Source organism: Trichosurus vulpecula, chromosome 2 (genome assembly GCF_011100635.1).
Source record: "Trichosurus vulpecula isolate mTriVul1 chromosome 2, mTriVul1.pri, whole genome shotgun sequence".
Taxonomy (NCBI): domain Eukaryota; kingdom Metazoa; phylum Chordata; class Mammalia; order Diprotodontia; family Phalangeridae; genus Trichosurus; species Trichosurus vulpecula.
In genome coordinates, this window is record NC_050574.1 from 329,127,779 (window position 1) to 329,141,209 (window position 13,431).

Below are 13,431 nucleotides of genomic sequence, written 5' to 3' on the forward strand. Positions count from 1 at the left end.
CATTTTAAAGTAAGTGCCTACCTAGGATAGGTTCCTGAGGCTGAAACCAAGGCTAAAGGGAGAAAACAATGGAAATTTGTGTGTAACAAAAAGCGCGGCATCTTTTACCTTGGATCTCAAATTCATCAACTTCATCAGTGGAGCCAGAGTCAGAAAGTCGTGCTGAATCACGTGAGCTGAACTGGGAGCCACTGGAAGTGACCAGAAGGCCTGTTTTCAGGGTGAGAGGAGGTAGTTAACAAGACTTCCACGTGCCATTATGACTCAGCAATCAAAGAAGAAGAGGTAAGGCTAAGACCCTAAGTGATAGGACACAGTAGGAACTCAAAAAGAGGCATCAAGCAAAACCCTAACTGGTAAACAGGATAAAAAAATGAAAATATTTTACTGGTTTGTCATCTCAGAATCCACAGAGAATCTATTGTGTAAACAATGTAAGTTAGGCCTTGTAACCTCGGCTTCCAAGAGGGTTACCCTAGCATATTTTAGAGCAGAAAAGAAAAATCACCCATGGGAACACAGTAAACAACTTAAGACAAGAGTAGTAGTTCCTTTGATGAGAAACAGGCTAGACCCTGTTAAGTCAAGCCTAACATCCTGCATCTTGTAGGGGGATGAGATGATGGAGAGGAATACCATATAGGAACATAATAGCCCCTGGTGGGAGTATGATGTTCCAAACCAACTCAGCAGGTCCCCAACGGACTAGACTAAACCAGGGCAGGGCAAGAAAAGGCAAGGGCAACCTGGGACTGGACCACAGAGACTCACTTCCATGCTCCGTCTCCTGGTAGGCAGGGAGAAGGTTCTTGGTGCGGATCTGCTGCCGCCGAAGACGGATTTTCTGTTTCAGTTCCTGGATCTCCTTATCACTGTCATCTTCTTCCTCGTCCAGGTGCTGGTTCATCATATTGCACTTCATTAGTTCAATGGCAGCAATCAAGGACTCTGAGATGCTAAAGTGGGCATTCTCCTAGGACAGGGAAGGTACCAAAAGAAGGTTACTTGGTGAAGAGCCAGGGATGTTAAAGGTCCCACTGATTAAACGTTTGAAAACTAGCGTCCCCAGACACTCGCTGCTTTGGCTTATCACACTGTAGAAGCTACCAGAGAAAGAGCTGACCAGTAGAAAAACTCTTTCCTAAGTTCTCTCTGCCCTCATCACGGGGCAGCTATGCTCCACCTCAGCTGAAAGCAGTTCCCTTCCCTCTGGTTCTATAAAGCCCACCTCTTCCTGCACCAACTCCAGCAGAAACCAAAGTCATGGCAGTGGCCTGAGCACCCTTCCTGGGAATCTAGGGCCTACACAGCAGTGTCCTTCCTATAGACTTACACAAACAAGAGTGAATATTGTTGTTCTATGACTTGTATCAAAGCAATTAGGAAGGGAGTCTGAAAAGAGCATTTTTAAGTGATGAATCAAGGGACCAGATGACACACCCAACTCCTCACTGTCCATTCTCTGGCAAAAGATCAGGGGTGAACTATTCAGATTCAGAGAGAAAGGCTCCCTGGAGTTGCCCAGGGATGGATCTGAGCTAGCTTCTGTTTGTGTGGGGTAAAACAGGGAGACTCATGTGAGGACCACGGCCTCCAAAGCCAGCCTTTTTCACCTCCTCTTCAACCCCTGAGCCTCTTTACCTTCTCCAGGTCCGCACAGCTACCAAAATCCTGTTCAGACAAGTAACTGATGAGGGATTGTCCTTCTGAAGGCCTTCGGAACATGCCTTCCCCTGAGCATAGGTACTGATTACCATCTGGGAAAGAACAATGGAGAAGTGTGGTCAGCTCTGAACGGGGACACAAATCACTGGAGCCAGCTTGTCAAAGAATGAAGTATCTGGAACAGCAAAGATGCTCCCAGCCTTCTTTGGGCAACAGAACCAAGTTGGAGGGAACAAGTCTCTATCTCCTGTGGGAGTACCTCTAAACCTAAGGAAGTCCAGTTCACTGAAACTCTCAGTAGGAAAGTTTGGTGAGGTCACTGCAGACAGCCAGCCCTCAGGGAGCCCCACAGATGGAGCCTGATCAGTTCACTGACTATACCTGAAACATAGGAACTCCACCCCCGACCCCAAATTCCTCTGCTAAGAATCAGGAAAGGATATGGTCCTACCCCTGCTGTCACTAGGAGCCTCTAGTCACCTCACCAAGGCCTCCACAAGGACATCTTCAAGGTCCCACTGACTCTGCAGGAGATGTCAGCCATCCCATCTAGACCATCAGATAGCAACACAAGGGCCAACAGAGGGAGAGGAGGGAATTACCGAGAAGGAGCAGCAGGAAAGAAAAGTAATAGAAAAGTATGACTTATAGCACCAGAATCAGGAGAGGCAAAAGCGAAAGTTAGCCCGTATAATATGTACTTTCTACAGAGCTTAGTTATTCCAGAGTGCAGGGGGTTCGGTGCAAAAGCAAGAAGATGAAGAGAGAAACAAACAAGACATACCCCACTTGTCCCCTCAGTCCTGGCTTTCCTGACACCCTGCACACTCACTCACCAGGCTCCATGTCCAGAGAGCTGGGAATGCTGACTTCACTGTTTCGGCCAGAGGAGGAGATAGGTGCTTTCAACTTTGAGCTATCATTTCTGGATTCTGATATCAGTCAGCATACCAGAAAGGGGAGAAAAGACAGAAAAAAGGGGTGAACAGCGAAGAAATATCCCCTTTCACATTTAGAATTTAAGTCTTTAAGATATATCCATCCCTACTTCTCTTGATACAGGGAACAATCCAGGAACATAGGGAAATGAGAAACGAAGCCAAGTCAAGTGGTCTCCAACAGTAAGAAGAGAAGGTAGCAAGAGTGGATAAGAATGCGAGAAACAAGCAAATCAAAAGGGGTTTATGAATCTACTATCCCACTGTCTTTTTCTTCCTTACCCAATTTTTTTTGGTTTGTTTGTTTCTAGGAGATTTCTTGCTAAGGACCAGTATTGACAAAATCATTTTCTCCTCACTAAGACGTCAGAAATGGAATACCCAGAGAGCCACTAGACTGTCTCAGTACATGCAGGAAGAAAAAACAAAGCAAATTTTTTTTACCCAAATCTCAACTTATTTCACCTGTCTTCCAATAAGGACTACCCACCCTCATAACATCCTCAATTTAGGGCGCATTTGCCTTCAGAAGTTATCTTTACTGCCAAAGGAAGGCAAACATATTCAAATTTCTTATCTTTCCTGAATGTGAGATTGCAAAGTTACAAGGAGGTCTGCAATGATCACTCAATTTTATTTTATACTGGACTGAAAGTTTAACACGTGCAAATTAAAACCATTCCTGGACTACGTTAAAGAAATCAAGCAGTGGCCTTAAAGGCAATATCACCAAGTACTCAAGTCAAAAAAAAAAAAAGCTATGGCTGTAAATACCAAGTGAAAGAAACAGGACTGGTTGTACCCAGCCTTATCAGAATTGTGACAAAAGCTGGTCACTTGTTGTCCTGGCATAAAAGGGCTATGGGGAGCAATGGGAGTGGATGCAAGAAAGGAGGTTCTGGTGCTCTAGAGAGGTTGTCATGGCCAGCTCTCTGCCAGAAAAGGAAAAGAGTGTGCCCTGTGATTGTGAGGAATCATGGAGATCAGGACAGCAAGTGGTTCGTTGTGGGAATTCAGTGAACCACACCAACTCCATCTTGTGACTCAATTCTAGAGCTTGTTCAGTTCCCTTTCTATTCAATTGTGGGTCTAGTTCAACTTCTGTCCTATGAGAAAAGTTTATTCAATTCTGGGGATTAGGAGAAAACCTTATTTTAATTGTCTGTACCTATCCCTACATGGCTGGGACCACCTCTACCCACTGCTTAGAGACCCTTAGCTAAAGACCTAGGCTATGCTGACCAAACACGCAGTCAGATCCTAAGACTGATGCAAGAAGTTTTCTCGCCATTATACATCTCAAGCAACCCATGTGTCTTATCTGAAAACTGGCCCCATACTGATCAATCAGTTATCATTTCCATGTTCCTTTGATTAAATACAGACACTTTGTCAGGTGGGACACCTCCTTTCCTGATTTCAGGGAATTGCACATGTTCAATCTCCCTCTCCCAACTTGTAAAGTCCCTAAGCTTTTCTCCAATTAGAAATCAGATTATCTAATTTTGTATTCTGGTTCACTGTTTTCTTTTAATTAATTGGTTTTATTTGATTAATTGTTTTTAAATGTATAAAAACATCTGTCTCCCCCTGTATTCAGGGTACAGTGCTAAAGCTGAGGAGGCTATTGGTCCCAATTTATTGGGCAACTGCCATGCACTGCTTAATAAATCAATATGCTCAGAAGCTCAAACTTTTGTTTCCTCAGTCATTTCATCTTTCACCTGCCACAGCTGCCAAGAGAAAAGGAGGCTGTTCCAGGCAGGGGAGTAAGGGTAAGTGATATCCAACTCTCCTCTTTGACAACGGACACCAACTTGTCAGCTGTTCTACTTAGGGCCTGCTATCTATCACATGGTTGGGTGAGGCCTTGGTGTACTGTTTCAGCTCTGAGCGCTAAAGGATCACATTGGTCAGGCTGTGCGTGTCCCTGGCCATCAGACACCAGAGTAAGGAGAGAATGGCAAGGCCAGGAGTATGTAACAAAGACATGTTGCTGAGGTCAGTACTAGATAAGTACTTGTTAGTCTGTTGTGCCCAGGCAGTCATGGAATGGAATGCCCAGTGACCCAGAAATCACAGAATTTTCAGCTGGAAAGTATCAACCTACAATGTAGTAGAAAAAGTCCCTCTCCGATATTGTTGGCAGATGGTAATTTTTACTATCTGGGAAATGGGGACCTTATTACTAGTAATCCATTCCAATAAACTGTTACAGTTAAGAGTTTCTCTTCTAAGTTGAGCTAAAAATTTGCCTTCTTGTAATTTCCATTCTTAATTTTGTCTTACAGAGCAACACACAACAAAGGGAATGGCTTCTTCAAATATATTAAAAACTCCACTGCTGAAGACAACTATCACATCTCCACCTAGACTTTCTTCCCAGGCTAGGTATACCTATTTTTTTCCAATGATTCTTTTTAAGGACATGGTTTTCAGAATCTTTTCTATCTGTTTTGCCAGTGCCCCCTTTAAAATGTGGCATCTAAACTTGAGTAGAAGCCACTGGACACAATTCTAATGTTTGTTCAACAACCATAGTAAAGACCACGTGAACAAGACTTATTTCACTGAGAAAATCCTGAGCGGTGGCTGAAATGGAAAAAAAAACCAACTCCACAGACTAGACAGTGGTGGAAAATGGATAAAAGGGCAAAGAGAAGTGGGGATGGTAAAGAACATGCAGCACCTGCTTCTGGGTCAGAGGAAGGAGAATGCACATTGGTGTTAACTCAAGAGAAGCACTATGGTTTGGTGTAAGTCTCTGAGAAATTGTACCACCCAACCCACTGTGAAATCTCTGGATGATTCACATCTCTCAATTTCCATGGGAAAAATAGTGTGGATAATTTTTGACTCCTCCTAGAGGCTGCCAAGAGACTGAAGCACTTAACTTGGGCAGAGATGCCTTAAAGGTCAGTCAGGCTGATTTTGGTGTCAAGCCTCCCGGTTTCCCTCTTCTCTCGAGACTCAGCTCCAAGCCAGCCTTTTGCAGGAGGTCTTTCCTTACCCTCTGAGGCTGCCTGCCTTGTGTGTATATATCGCTGTTTGCACAGTGTCTAGCCACCATTAGATAGTGTGGGCTCTCTGAGGGCAGGGAATGTTTTTTGCCTTTCCGTGTATCCCCAGCACTTAGGCCCATAAAGACTTTAACAGAAGAGAAGGGCAAAGATGTCTCCAAAATAACCAGACTTGATTTAACACCAGAATGTGAAGGGAGGCTCTGAGTCAGGCCAAAGAAATGGGTGCAGGTGAGAAGATGGAAGAGAGCAAGACTGGTTCCCAAACCTGCAATAGGATCTTCAACTATAATGGTGATATTCCTGAGGCCTTCTGTAGGTGGAGAGAAAGGAAGGCAGAAAGAATACAGAGATAACAGTGAGAGAGACAGAGAGCCCCTTTTACTTACCACATACCATCTTTCACCATCCCAGGGGAACATTCTACCCTGCTGGTGAAGCCCTCCCTGGCTCCCTTTTCTAATACTGTTTCTGGAATTTTGTGATTCTCTCTGCATCCTTCTGGATTCAGGAATAGGAGGCAGAGGATAGTATATGGCCACAGGCCAGTGAGCAAGAGCAGGGCAGGTACCAGGGACTAGCAAGAATTCTGGAACAGAGGAACAGCCCAGCTACTCCTGGGGCTGTCACCGGGGGTAAGCAGGACAAAGACTGTTTTCAGAGTTTTTCTTAGACATCTCCGGATCAGCCAAATTAACAACATGGTCAAAGGAATCACTGTGTATGTGGGCAGCTGAGGATGAAGTCCCCATCTCTTAACCTCCACGAAACAAACCTTTAGCATCTGTAAGAATATCACCAGAAACCAAAGCTAGCCCCGGCTGTCGGTCAGGGCTCTTCTCCTGTCCTTTCTTTTCTAAATAGGGACCTTCCCCACCCAAGGGTGGTTTCAAGCACAAAAGGTTCATGTTAGCTTTCTGAGTATGTGAGAATGCCATTGCAATGGAAACCCACTACAGGGCCGCTAGACATCCATATGGCCCATGGAGGATGATGATGATGGGGCAATGGCAAACTCCATTTTCCCAGTGCCATATGGCCTCTACATGAGGAAGGTACAGGAAGTCAGGACCCTTTTGCCCCACGGCCACCCAAACAGAACTAATAATGGAGGAGCCGGCCCCCTCAGTTCCATTTACTAGGTCACAAAGGTTTCCCCTACTCCTAACCTCTCTACTCTCTGTTCTCCAGCAACAAACCCCAATGTCTCATTGGATTGTTTTCAAGACAGCATTCTGTGCTAAACTAGCCTGAGCAAAGGAAATACTGGAAGAAAGAATTCAGTGAAATTTTTCTTAAAGTTCACGGAGGTAGTTTCTCCGATTTTAAGAGGTTGGGAGGCTTAAAATTCTTTAACTCCAATAGCCAGGAGCTCTAGCTTATATTATATGTATTATATATATATATATATATTATATAGCTCAAGATCAAGGGAAGAGAACCCATGAAAGGCTTTTTAATCCATTTAGAAACAATGATAAAGGAAGAGAATAATAATTTTCAAAGACCTGTAGAATCGGGTAGACCAGAAAACATTCCTTTCCCCAGACTATGCTTATGAGACCATCAGCAATAGTGTAATCTAGAGATTCCTGGCTATGTCAATTTAACAAGACTGAGAATTAACCATTCGTTACCTTGAACTTCCCTAGAAGCTATGTTGGTGTCAGAATGTGAACGGGTGTGGCTCTTCTTGGCTCCGCCAGAAACGGCCAGCGTCTGGCCCTCTGAAAAGCTGGACCTACGAAGGACCCCAGGCACTTGGCTCTGACCACTTTCCTCTTGCTCTCCTACGGAGGAAGCAGGAGAATGGGCTTTCTGGGAGCTGCTGGAAGAGAATAAGTTAGAGCTGCTACTCTTGGTGCTGCCGCCATTACCCTGACGGCTGGCAGTTCGGGCTCGACTACCCAAGTTGCCAATGGCTAGATACTCAGGCCCATCGTTGGCATCACTTTGGGGGTCATCCTGGCTGCTGGTCCAAGGCTCTTCACTGGGGCTGGTCAGGGCGCTAGAGCTCATATCGTTTGGGGAGGGTGGTGAATCCCTGGCCAATGCTGAGACGGCAGAAGGAGAAGGTAAGGAGCCCCGGAAGGATTGGTCCCCTGCCAGTGCAATAGGCTCTTTGCTTTCTTGAGGTTTCCGTGGAGGGCCAGAGAGGGAGAATGAAGTGGGTCTTTTGTCTAGGGTACAAAGAAAAGAAGCAGAGAGTAATTTGGTATTACATAGTAGAACGCTCATACAACCAAAGGAACCGGCAATCCACTTGTATTTATATAAGCTGTAGTATATGCCCAACCCTGTGGCTAGACATGGAAGCCTAGAGAAGGTAGATCGCAGTAAAGTTATGGAACTGGAATAGATCACAGAGGTCATCTAGTCCAACCCCTCATTTTATAGGGGAATCAGAAGCCCAGAATGGTTAAATCATTTGCCCAATGCTACATACATCATAAATGGCAGAATCAGAATTCACTGATTCTGACTCTGAGTCCAGAGCTTTTTTGGAAGAGAAAAGGTTTGTGGAATGAAAATCATTTTTTACAAATCCTTCTTGGGTATGTGGGCAATAAAGCCAGGAAAATTCTAAAAGACATTTCTCTTTTCACTGTTTTTCTCTGTCCTACTTATCCTGGGCTGCTCTGGAAGATTACACACACACACACCCCCCCCCCCATATTTTCCACCCACCAGAGTGAGGGGGAGTATGAAATCACTGGCGCCCCTCCCCAACCTCCTTACCTGTGATGGGAATGGGGGTAGATTGGTAGGGGCCAGAGAAGGAGCCAACATAACAATGCTGGGTGTACTTGGCAGGAGGGGTATTGGACGAGCCAGGCAGTGCTGTCAGACTCTGGCTTTTGGTCATCAGCACCGGGGTCTCATGCTTCCTGGCAAACTGAAAAGACAAGGTTGAAGCCACGGACGGTGCCCCTAAAGGAAGAGCTCTGCATACAGACCCAGCAGTTTTGGGGTCTCCTAAAGAAAGCTGACTTCTGGCTTCAGGATTCTGTTGCAGACTGAGCTTGTCATCAAATAATGCAGTACAACCTCCTCTCCAATTAGCAATCTGGGGAACCTTGACCTTCATTGTCAGAATCTTTCTAACTGGTCAGTTCAGGAGCATCTGACCAAGTAGGAGGGCCAGGAGGCCCTGATTAACAAGAGTGAACCTAATGTTCTCAATACCTGAAGGATAAAACTGATCACATGTAACACTAGGTCATATGATAGATTTAGGGAAACCAGTACAGACCCTGTAACTCACATCTTTCATTCATACGATGGATACATTACTTATTCCACCTAGACTTTAGGAAAGTCTGTTCCCTGGGGAAGGGTCTGTTCAGATGGGAGACCTTTGCAGAATCCCAATGTTTCTTCTTAAATGGAACTCTATCCTTCAAAATAGAAAGCAGACCCCAAACCAATCCTGTCCCCAGACTCTTCACCCCTAGGGCCCACCTCTTAACATTTCTACTTTCCAAAAACAGAGTGGGGGAGGGAAATGGGGTTTTCCCCTTCCACTCCAGCTCCTCAACCCCTAAATGAAAGCACGTTGCAACAGGATGAGGTGTCTAACACCTCTTTGGCCTCTTTACCATGGAGGCATCGATCTGAGCCAGGAGCCGGGGGTTGTTCTGCTCCACTGCTTCCAGGCACTGCAGCATGGCTGTGACGTGAGCACTGCTCAGCAGGAAAGCAGCATCTACAAAGAGAAAGGCAACCCAGGAGGGGCTTCAGGAACCATCCATGGCCTCCCCATTGACTTACTGGAGAAGAGAGGGGGACAGGAAACAGTTCTCTAGCCAAGAGAAGACTAGGGAGTATGGGCCTCGAAGGAACAAAGTCAATTTGTGAAGGGAGAAGGGGAATCAGGAACATATGCATAAAAGGCTGGCAATCAGAGGCGTGTGAGAGTGTGAGAATGTGTGTTTGTGTGTGTGTGTGTGTGTGTGTGTGAGAGAGAGAGAGAGAAAGAGAAAAGCAAGAGACAGAGTGTGTATGAGATTGTGTGTGAGAGAGAGAAAGAGAGAGAGAGCTAGAAAAAGCAAGAGTGAGAGCAAGAGAGGAAGAGCAAGAGAGAGCAAGAGTGAGAGAGCAAGAAGGGGAGGGGGGGCACTGCAATGGCAAAACACTAGTCCTATTATATAAGATGAGAGGCAAGGAAAGGAGGGAGAGCTGGCAACACTGCTCTGCCAAGAAATGCCCTTTATCTGACATGGAGATAAGGGAACCACTGTCCTGGAAATCACGAAGAGCACTTGGCAAAGCACGGTGTGGGGCGGAGGAAGGAAAGGCTCACAGGCTCTGCCCACCTGTGTAGAATTTCCTGATGTACTCTCTGTCTCCCAGCAAGGGCCGCAGCTGGGCAGAGAGGCAGTGGAACTGCAGACTGTGCTGCAACCACAGCTCCGCAATGGCCTGGTCCCTCACGCCGTCCGGGCTCCGCTGACCGTCCTCATACAAGCTGATGAACTGAGAGACAGACAGCAGGCAAGTCGTGCGTTAGGGCTAAAAGCCTCATCTAGCATCATGTAAAGTCCAAGGGCTGTCAGAACCCTCAGAACTGAATGGAAGGAGAAAAGGCACGGCCTCTAAAAGTCCCTGGGGCAATCAATGAACAGGGAGACAGTGAAGAGGGCTTCTAAAGGTCCTTCCAGCTCTACCATTTTTCGTTTTCAATTTCAATGGCACAGGGGTCTTCTAACGAGGAAGCCCCTCTACCAGTAGAGAGCTGTCACTTGCTCTGCAATTTTTAGTCTCAAGAGAGTTGCCTGGGAGCACTCAGAGGTTAAGTGACTTGTCCAGGACTGCACAGCCAGAACACATCTGGGGTAAAATTTGAACCCAGACCTTCGTGATTCTGAGATCAGCTCTGTCTCCACAGTGCCTCTTTTCTTGCACCTAACAGGTGCTGGAAAAAAAAGTCTGTTCATTTGCATTGATTGACTTGCCAATGCCATGGATCTGGGAGTGACAGCCAACAGCAAAACCCAGAGAAATCTTAAGAGGCTAGAAGAATGGGCTGAATTTAAGGCTTTGATGGGTGGAGCAGGGAGGAACATCTCAGACAAATGACAGATTAGAGTCAGCAGAAACTACCAGGGAGGGAAGAAGCAGTCAAAACTACATAAACAGTTCCAGAAGAGGAAAAAGTTCATGATGTACCTACACACTTTGGAGATATTCCCCCCTCCTATCTTACCCGCAAGGAAAGTCTAAGCCAGTGGACTAATTCACATAGTCAACATTGCTAGCTAGTCCCTGCAGAGTTAAGGACTCCCCAGCAGGATGTTTCAGAAATGCTGGAGGGAACAGATAAAGGGACTCTGGACAAGAGCACCAGGTAAGAGCAAGCAGGACTGGCGTCTTCTCTTCGAGAGGACTAGGGCCACATTTTAACTTCAGTCCGAGGAAAATCTTGGGGATTTCACCTTCTCTGCCATTATTCTACTGCAGCAATCAGCAGCTTATGCTCAAAAACAGGCAGGAGGAGGCAGGCAATGGCACAGTCACAGCCAAATGTGTAGCCTAACCTGGTACCAGGCAGAGGGAGCTTCTGGAAACCTGCCATTTCCTCTCTTCCCGGTGCTACTTTGCCTTAAACAGTTACCAAAATTATGCTCTAATGCTTTTCCTGCCCTTCTTTCCTGATGTTGTTTCAGAGACAACCTGCTGCCAACAGCCCTGGATTCTGCAATCCCTCACTGTTCTCCTCTACGCACAAACTCCATTCTAACAAGTCAGAGGCATTCCTTAGGTCACAGGATCATAGCTTTCAAGCTAAAAGGAAACCTTAGGGATCATTAATCCCACTCCTCACTAAAGAGAAAAGGAAACTTTCCCTTCCTTTCCCATAGCTCTCTGTGAGGGCCCATAAATGAGCCACATAAATGTGGCTCCTAGGTCCACAAGTTTAGAGCTGTCAGAAAACCTGGAGGTCACATATGCCAAACCTTTCACTTCTACTGCTCAAAATAAAAGAGACACTCTCCCCCTCCCCCAAGCCCAGTTCTTCTCTAGGAAATAGGACAGTCTTACCCTACTTAGTTAATAAGAACTCTCCACCCCCAAGACCTCCTCCATATATAAACACATACACACTCACTCCACGGCTTAGGCCAAAGAATAAGTAGGCACTTGAATGATAAAATTTTACCTCTAGCATGCCCAAACGTCTCCTCAAATTCACATCTTACCTTCTCTACGTGAAGGGCTGAGTGAGGGCTGAGCCACCGAATGTCCTTCACAAATTGCCAGTAATCGTTCTGCTGGCAGCAGACCTGTCCAGGGAACACATACAGTGAGATACCATCTTGGCTCCATGCCAGCTACAGTGTTGATGTACCAGGAGAGAACAAGAGGCATAACCTTCATTTGTACCACCAAGGACATCTTACATTATACCTTAGGTGCATACGTGCCTGCTGGCTTATAAAAAGTTTATTCTCAGAGGTGGTGGGCAACACCAACTGAAAACCAGAGAGAAAGCTTCAACTGGTCCGCACTTCAGATCTAAGCCACCAAAGGCAGAACCACATTTGCCCTTGTCACCTTGAGTTTGGGAGGATTGCTTTTATGGATTAGCAGTCCAAGATCTAACAGTCTTGCAATGGGAAAGGCCTCCAAATATGTTGACACTGGTCTCTTCTGCCTACTTGGCAGGATACAGCAAAGCAGCACAGAATCACACCCAAGTACAGTCAAGTTTCTGGCATTCATCCCAGGCCAGAAGCCACACAGGCAGAGACCTGCCCTGGGAATTTGTTCCCTTCCCTGCACTGCTACTAGATGACCTTGAGGAAATAACTTGGCTCCTCTGTGCTGGCTTCTTCTTGTAAGGAAGAGGAAAAATTTAGGTTAGGAAATCCTGTTCTATCTTGACTAATCTCCTCTGATACCCCTGACCTAGGATACTTCCCGCCTGTGTTACTGAGAAAGTTTTCTTTCTTCGGAAGTAGGGAAAGGGAAAGAAGGGAGGGAGGCTCCCAGGAAGGACCCCTGAGGCCACAGCTTTCCTTAAGCTCTTAGTGCTTCTCTGGAAAGGCTACTTGAGAGCACAATGGAAGTCTAAGTAGGATGTATGACTGTTTCCCTTCCCTCTGCATCCTAAAAGCCTGATGGCCAGAATAGTTTTCTGATGATACAGCAACTTGAAGAAGTTTGAAAATCTTAGTCTTTAGCGAGGAAATGAAAGGGGAAACAAAACTCTTGACAGAGAACTTGGACAGAAATATGGAGCAGCAACGAGTTGGCCTATATCTTTTAGAAGTTTCCCTTCTTGGACTGTACTTAAGTTTTGTGTCTAGAGATGAAGGGTAAGATAGTTTTGCTCAGTTTACAGTTAGCACTGATTTTAGGAATTTTTTTACATGAAATGATATATATATTTCTCAACATGTAGACAAAGTGACTTCAAAGATATTATTAACAACAGTAAAAATAATACTAATGTTTTGCATTAACCACGTCATTTTCACTGAATATTTTCAGTGTATTTACTAATAAACATTAACCGCATGGCATGTCTCCTCCCTGTGTTTCAAATGGTGAAATCTGAGGTAGAGAGAGAAGGGATCTTCTTTTGGGTATCCACTGCAGTTGTGCCACTCACTCAATGTGGTGCCACTCACAGACTTGCTGGGTATTTCGATTATTTCCTTGGGAAACACCCACACTGTTTTTATTAGACTGAACTGAGAGTGAGTCAGCAGCTGGCCTCTGGGCCTGTGACATCACTTGCTTGGTCCCACTATCCATCAGTCACAACTACAGCAGGATGAACAAATTCCTTCACCTGAATATCC

The 13,431-nt window shown here is 45.6% G+C and overlaps 1 protein-coding gene across 8 annotated transcripts in view; it reads right to left on the reverse strand.

The window, feature by feature from the left end:
• The window catches only part of RUBCN (rubicon autophagy regulator), a 74,841-nt gene that overhangs the window by 13,849 nt on the left and 47,561 nt on the right, over window positions 1-13,431 (reverse strand). For 2 of the 8 annotated variants that reach the window (XM_036744670.1, XM_036744666.1), the window contains exons 3-13: window positions 11,824-11,907; window positions 9,940-10,099; window positions 9,223-9,329; window positions 8,363-8,519; window positions 7,501-7,803; window positions 7,261-7,413; window positions 5,892-5,936; window positions 2,502-2,597; window positions 1,642-1,757; window positions 772-973; window positions 109-210 (exon numbers count right to left, since the gene is read on the reverse strand). In XM_036744670.1, coding sequence (XP_036600565.1) covers window positions 109-210; window positions 772-973; window positions 1,642-1,757; window positions 2,502-2,597; window positions 5,892-5,936; window positions 7,261-7,413; window positions 7,501-7,803; window positions 8,363-8,519; window positions 9,223-9,329; window positions 9,940-10,099; window positions 11,824-11,907 — 1,525 coding nt within the window. Of the gene's footprint in view, window positions 1-108; window positions 211-771; window positions 974-1,641; window positions 1,758-2,501; window positions 2,598-5,891; window positions 5,937-7,260; window positions 7,804-8,362; window positions 8,520-9,222; window positions 9,330-9,939; window positions 10,100-11,823; window positions 11,908-13,431 lie in introns of all 8 variants that reach the window. The other 6 variants (XM_036744663.1, XM_036744665.1, XM_036744669.1 and 3 more) reach the window with 3 other exon arrangements.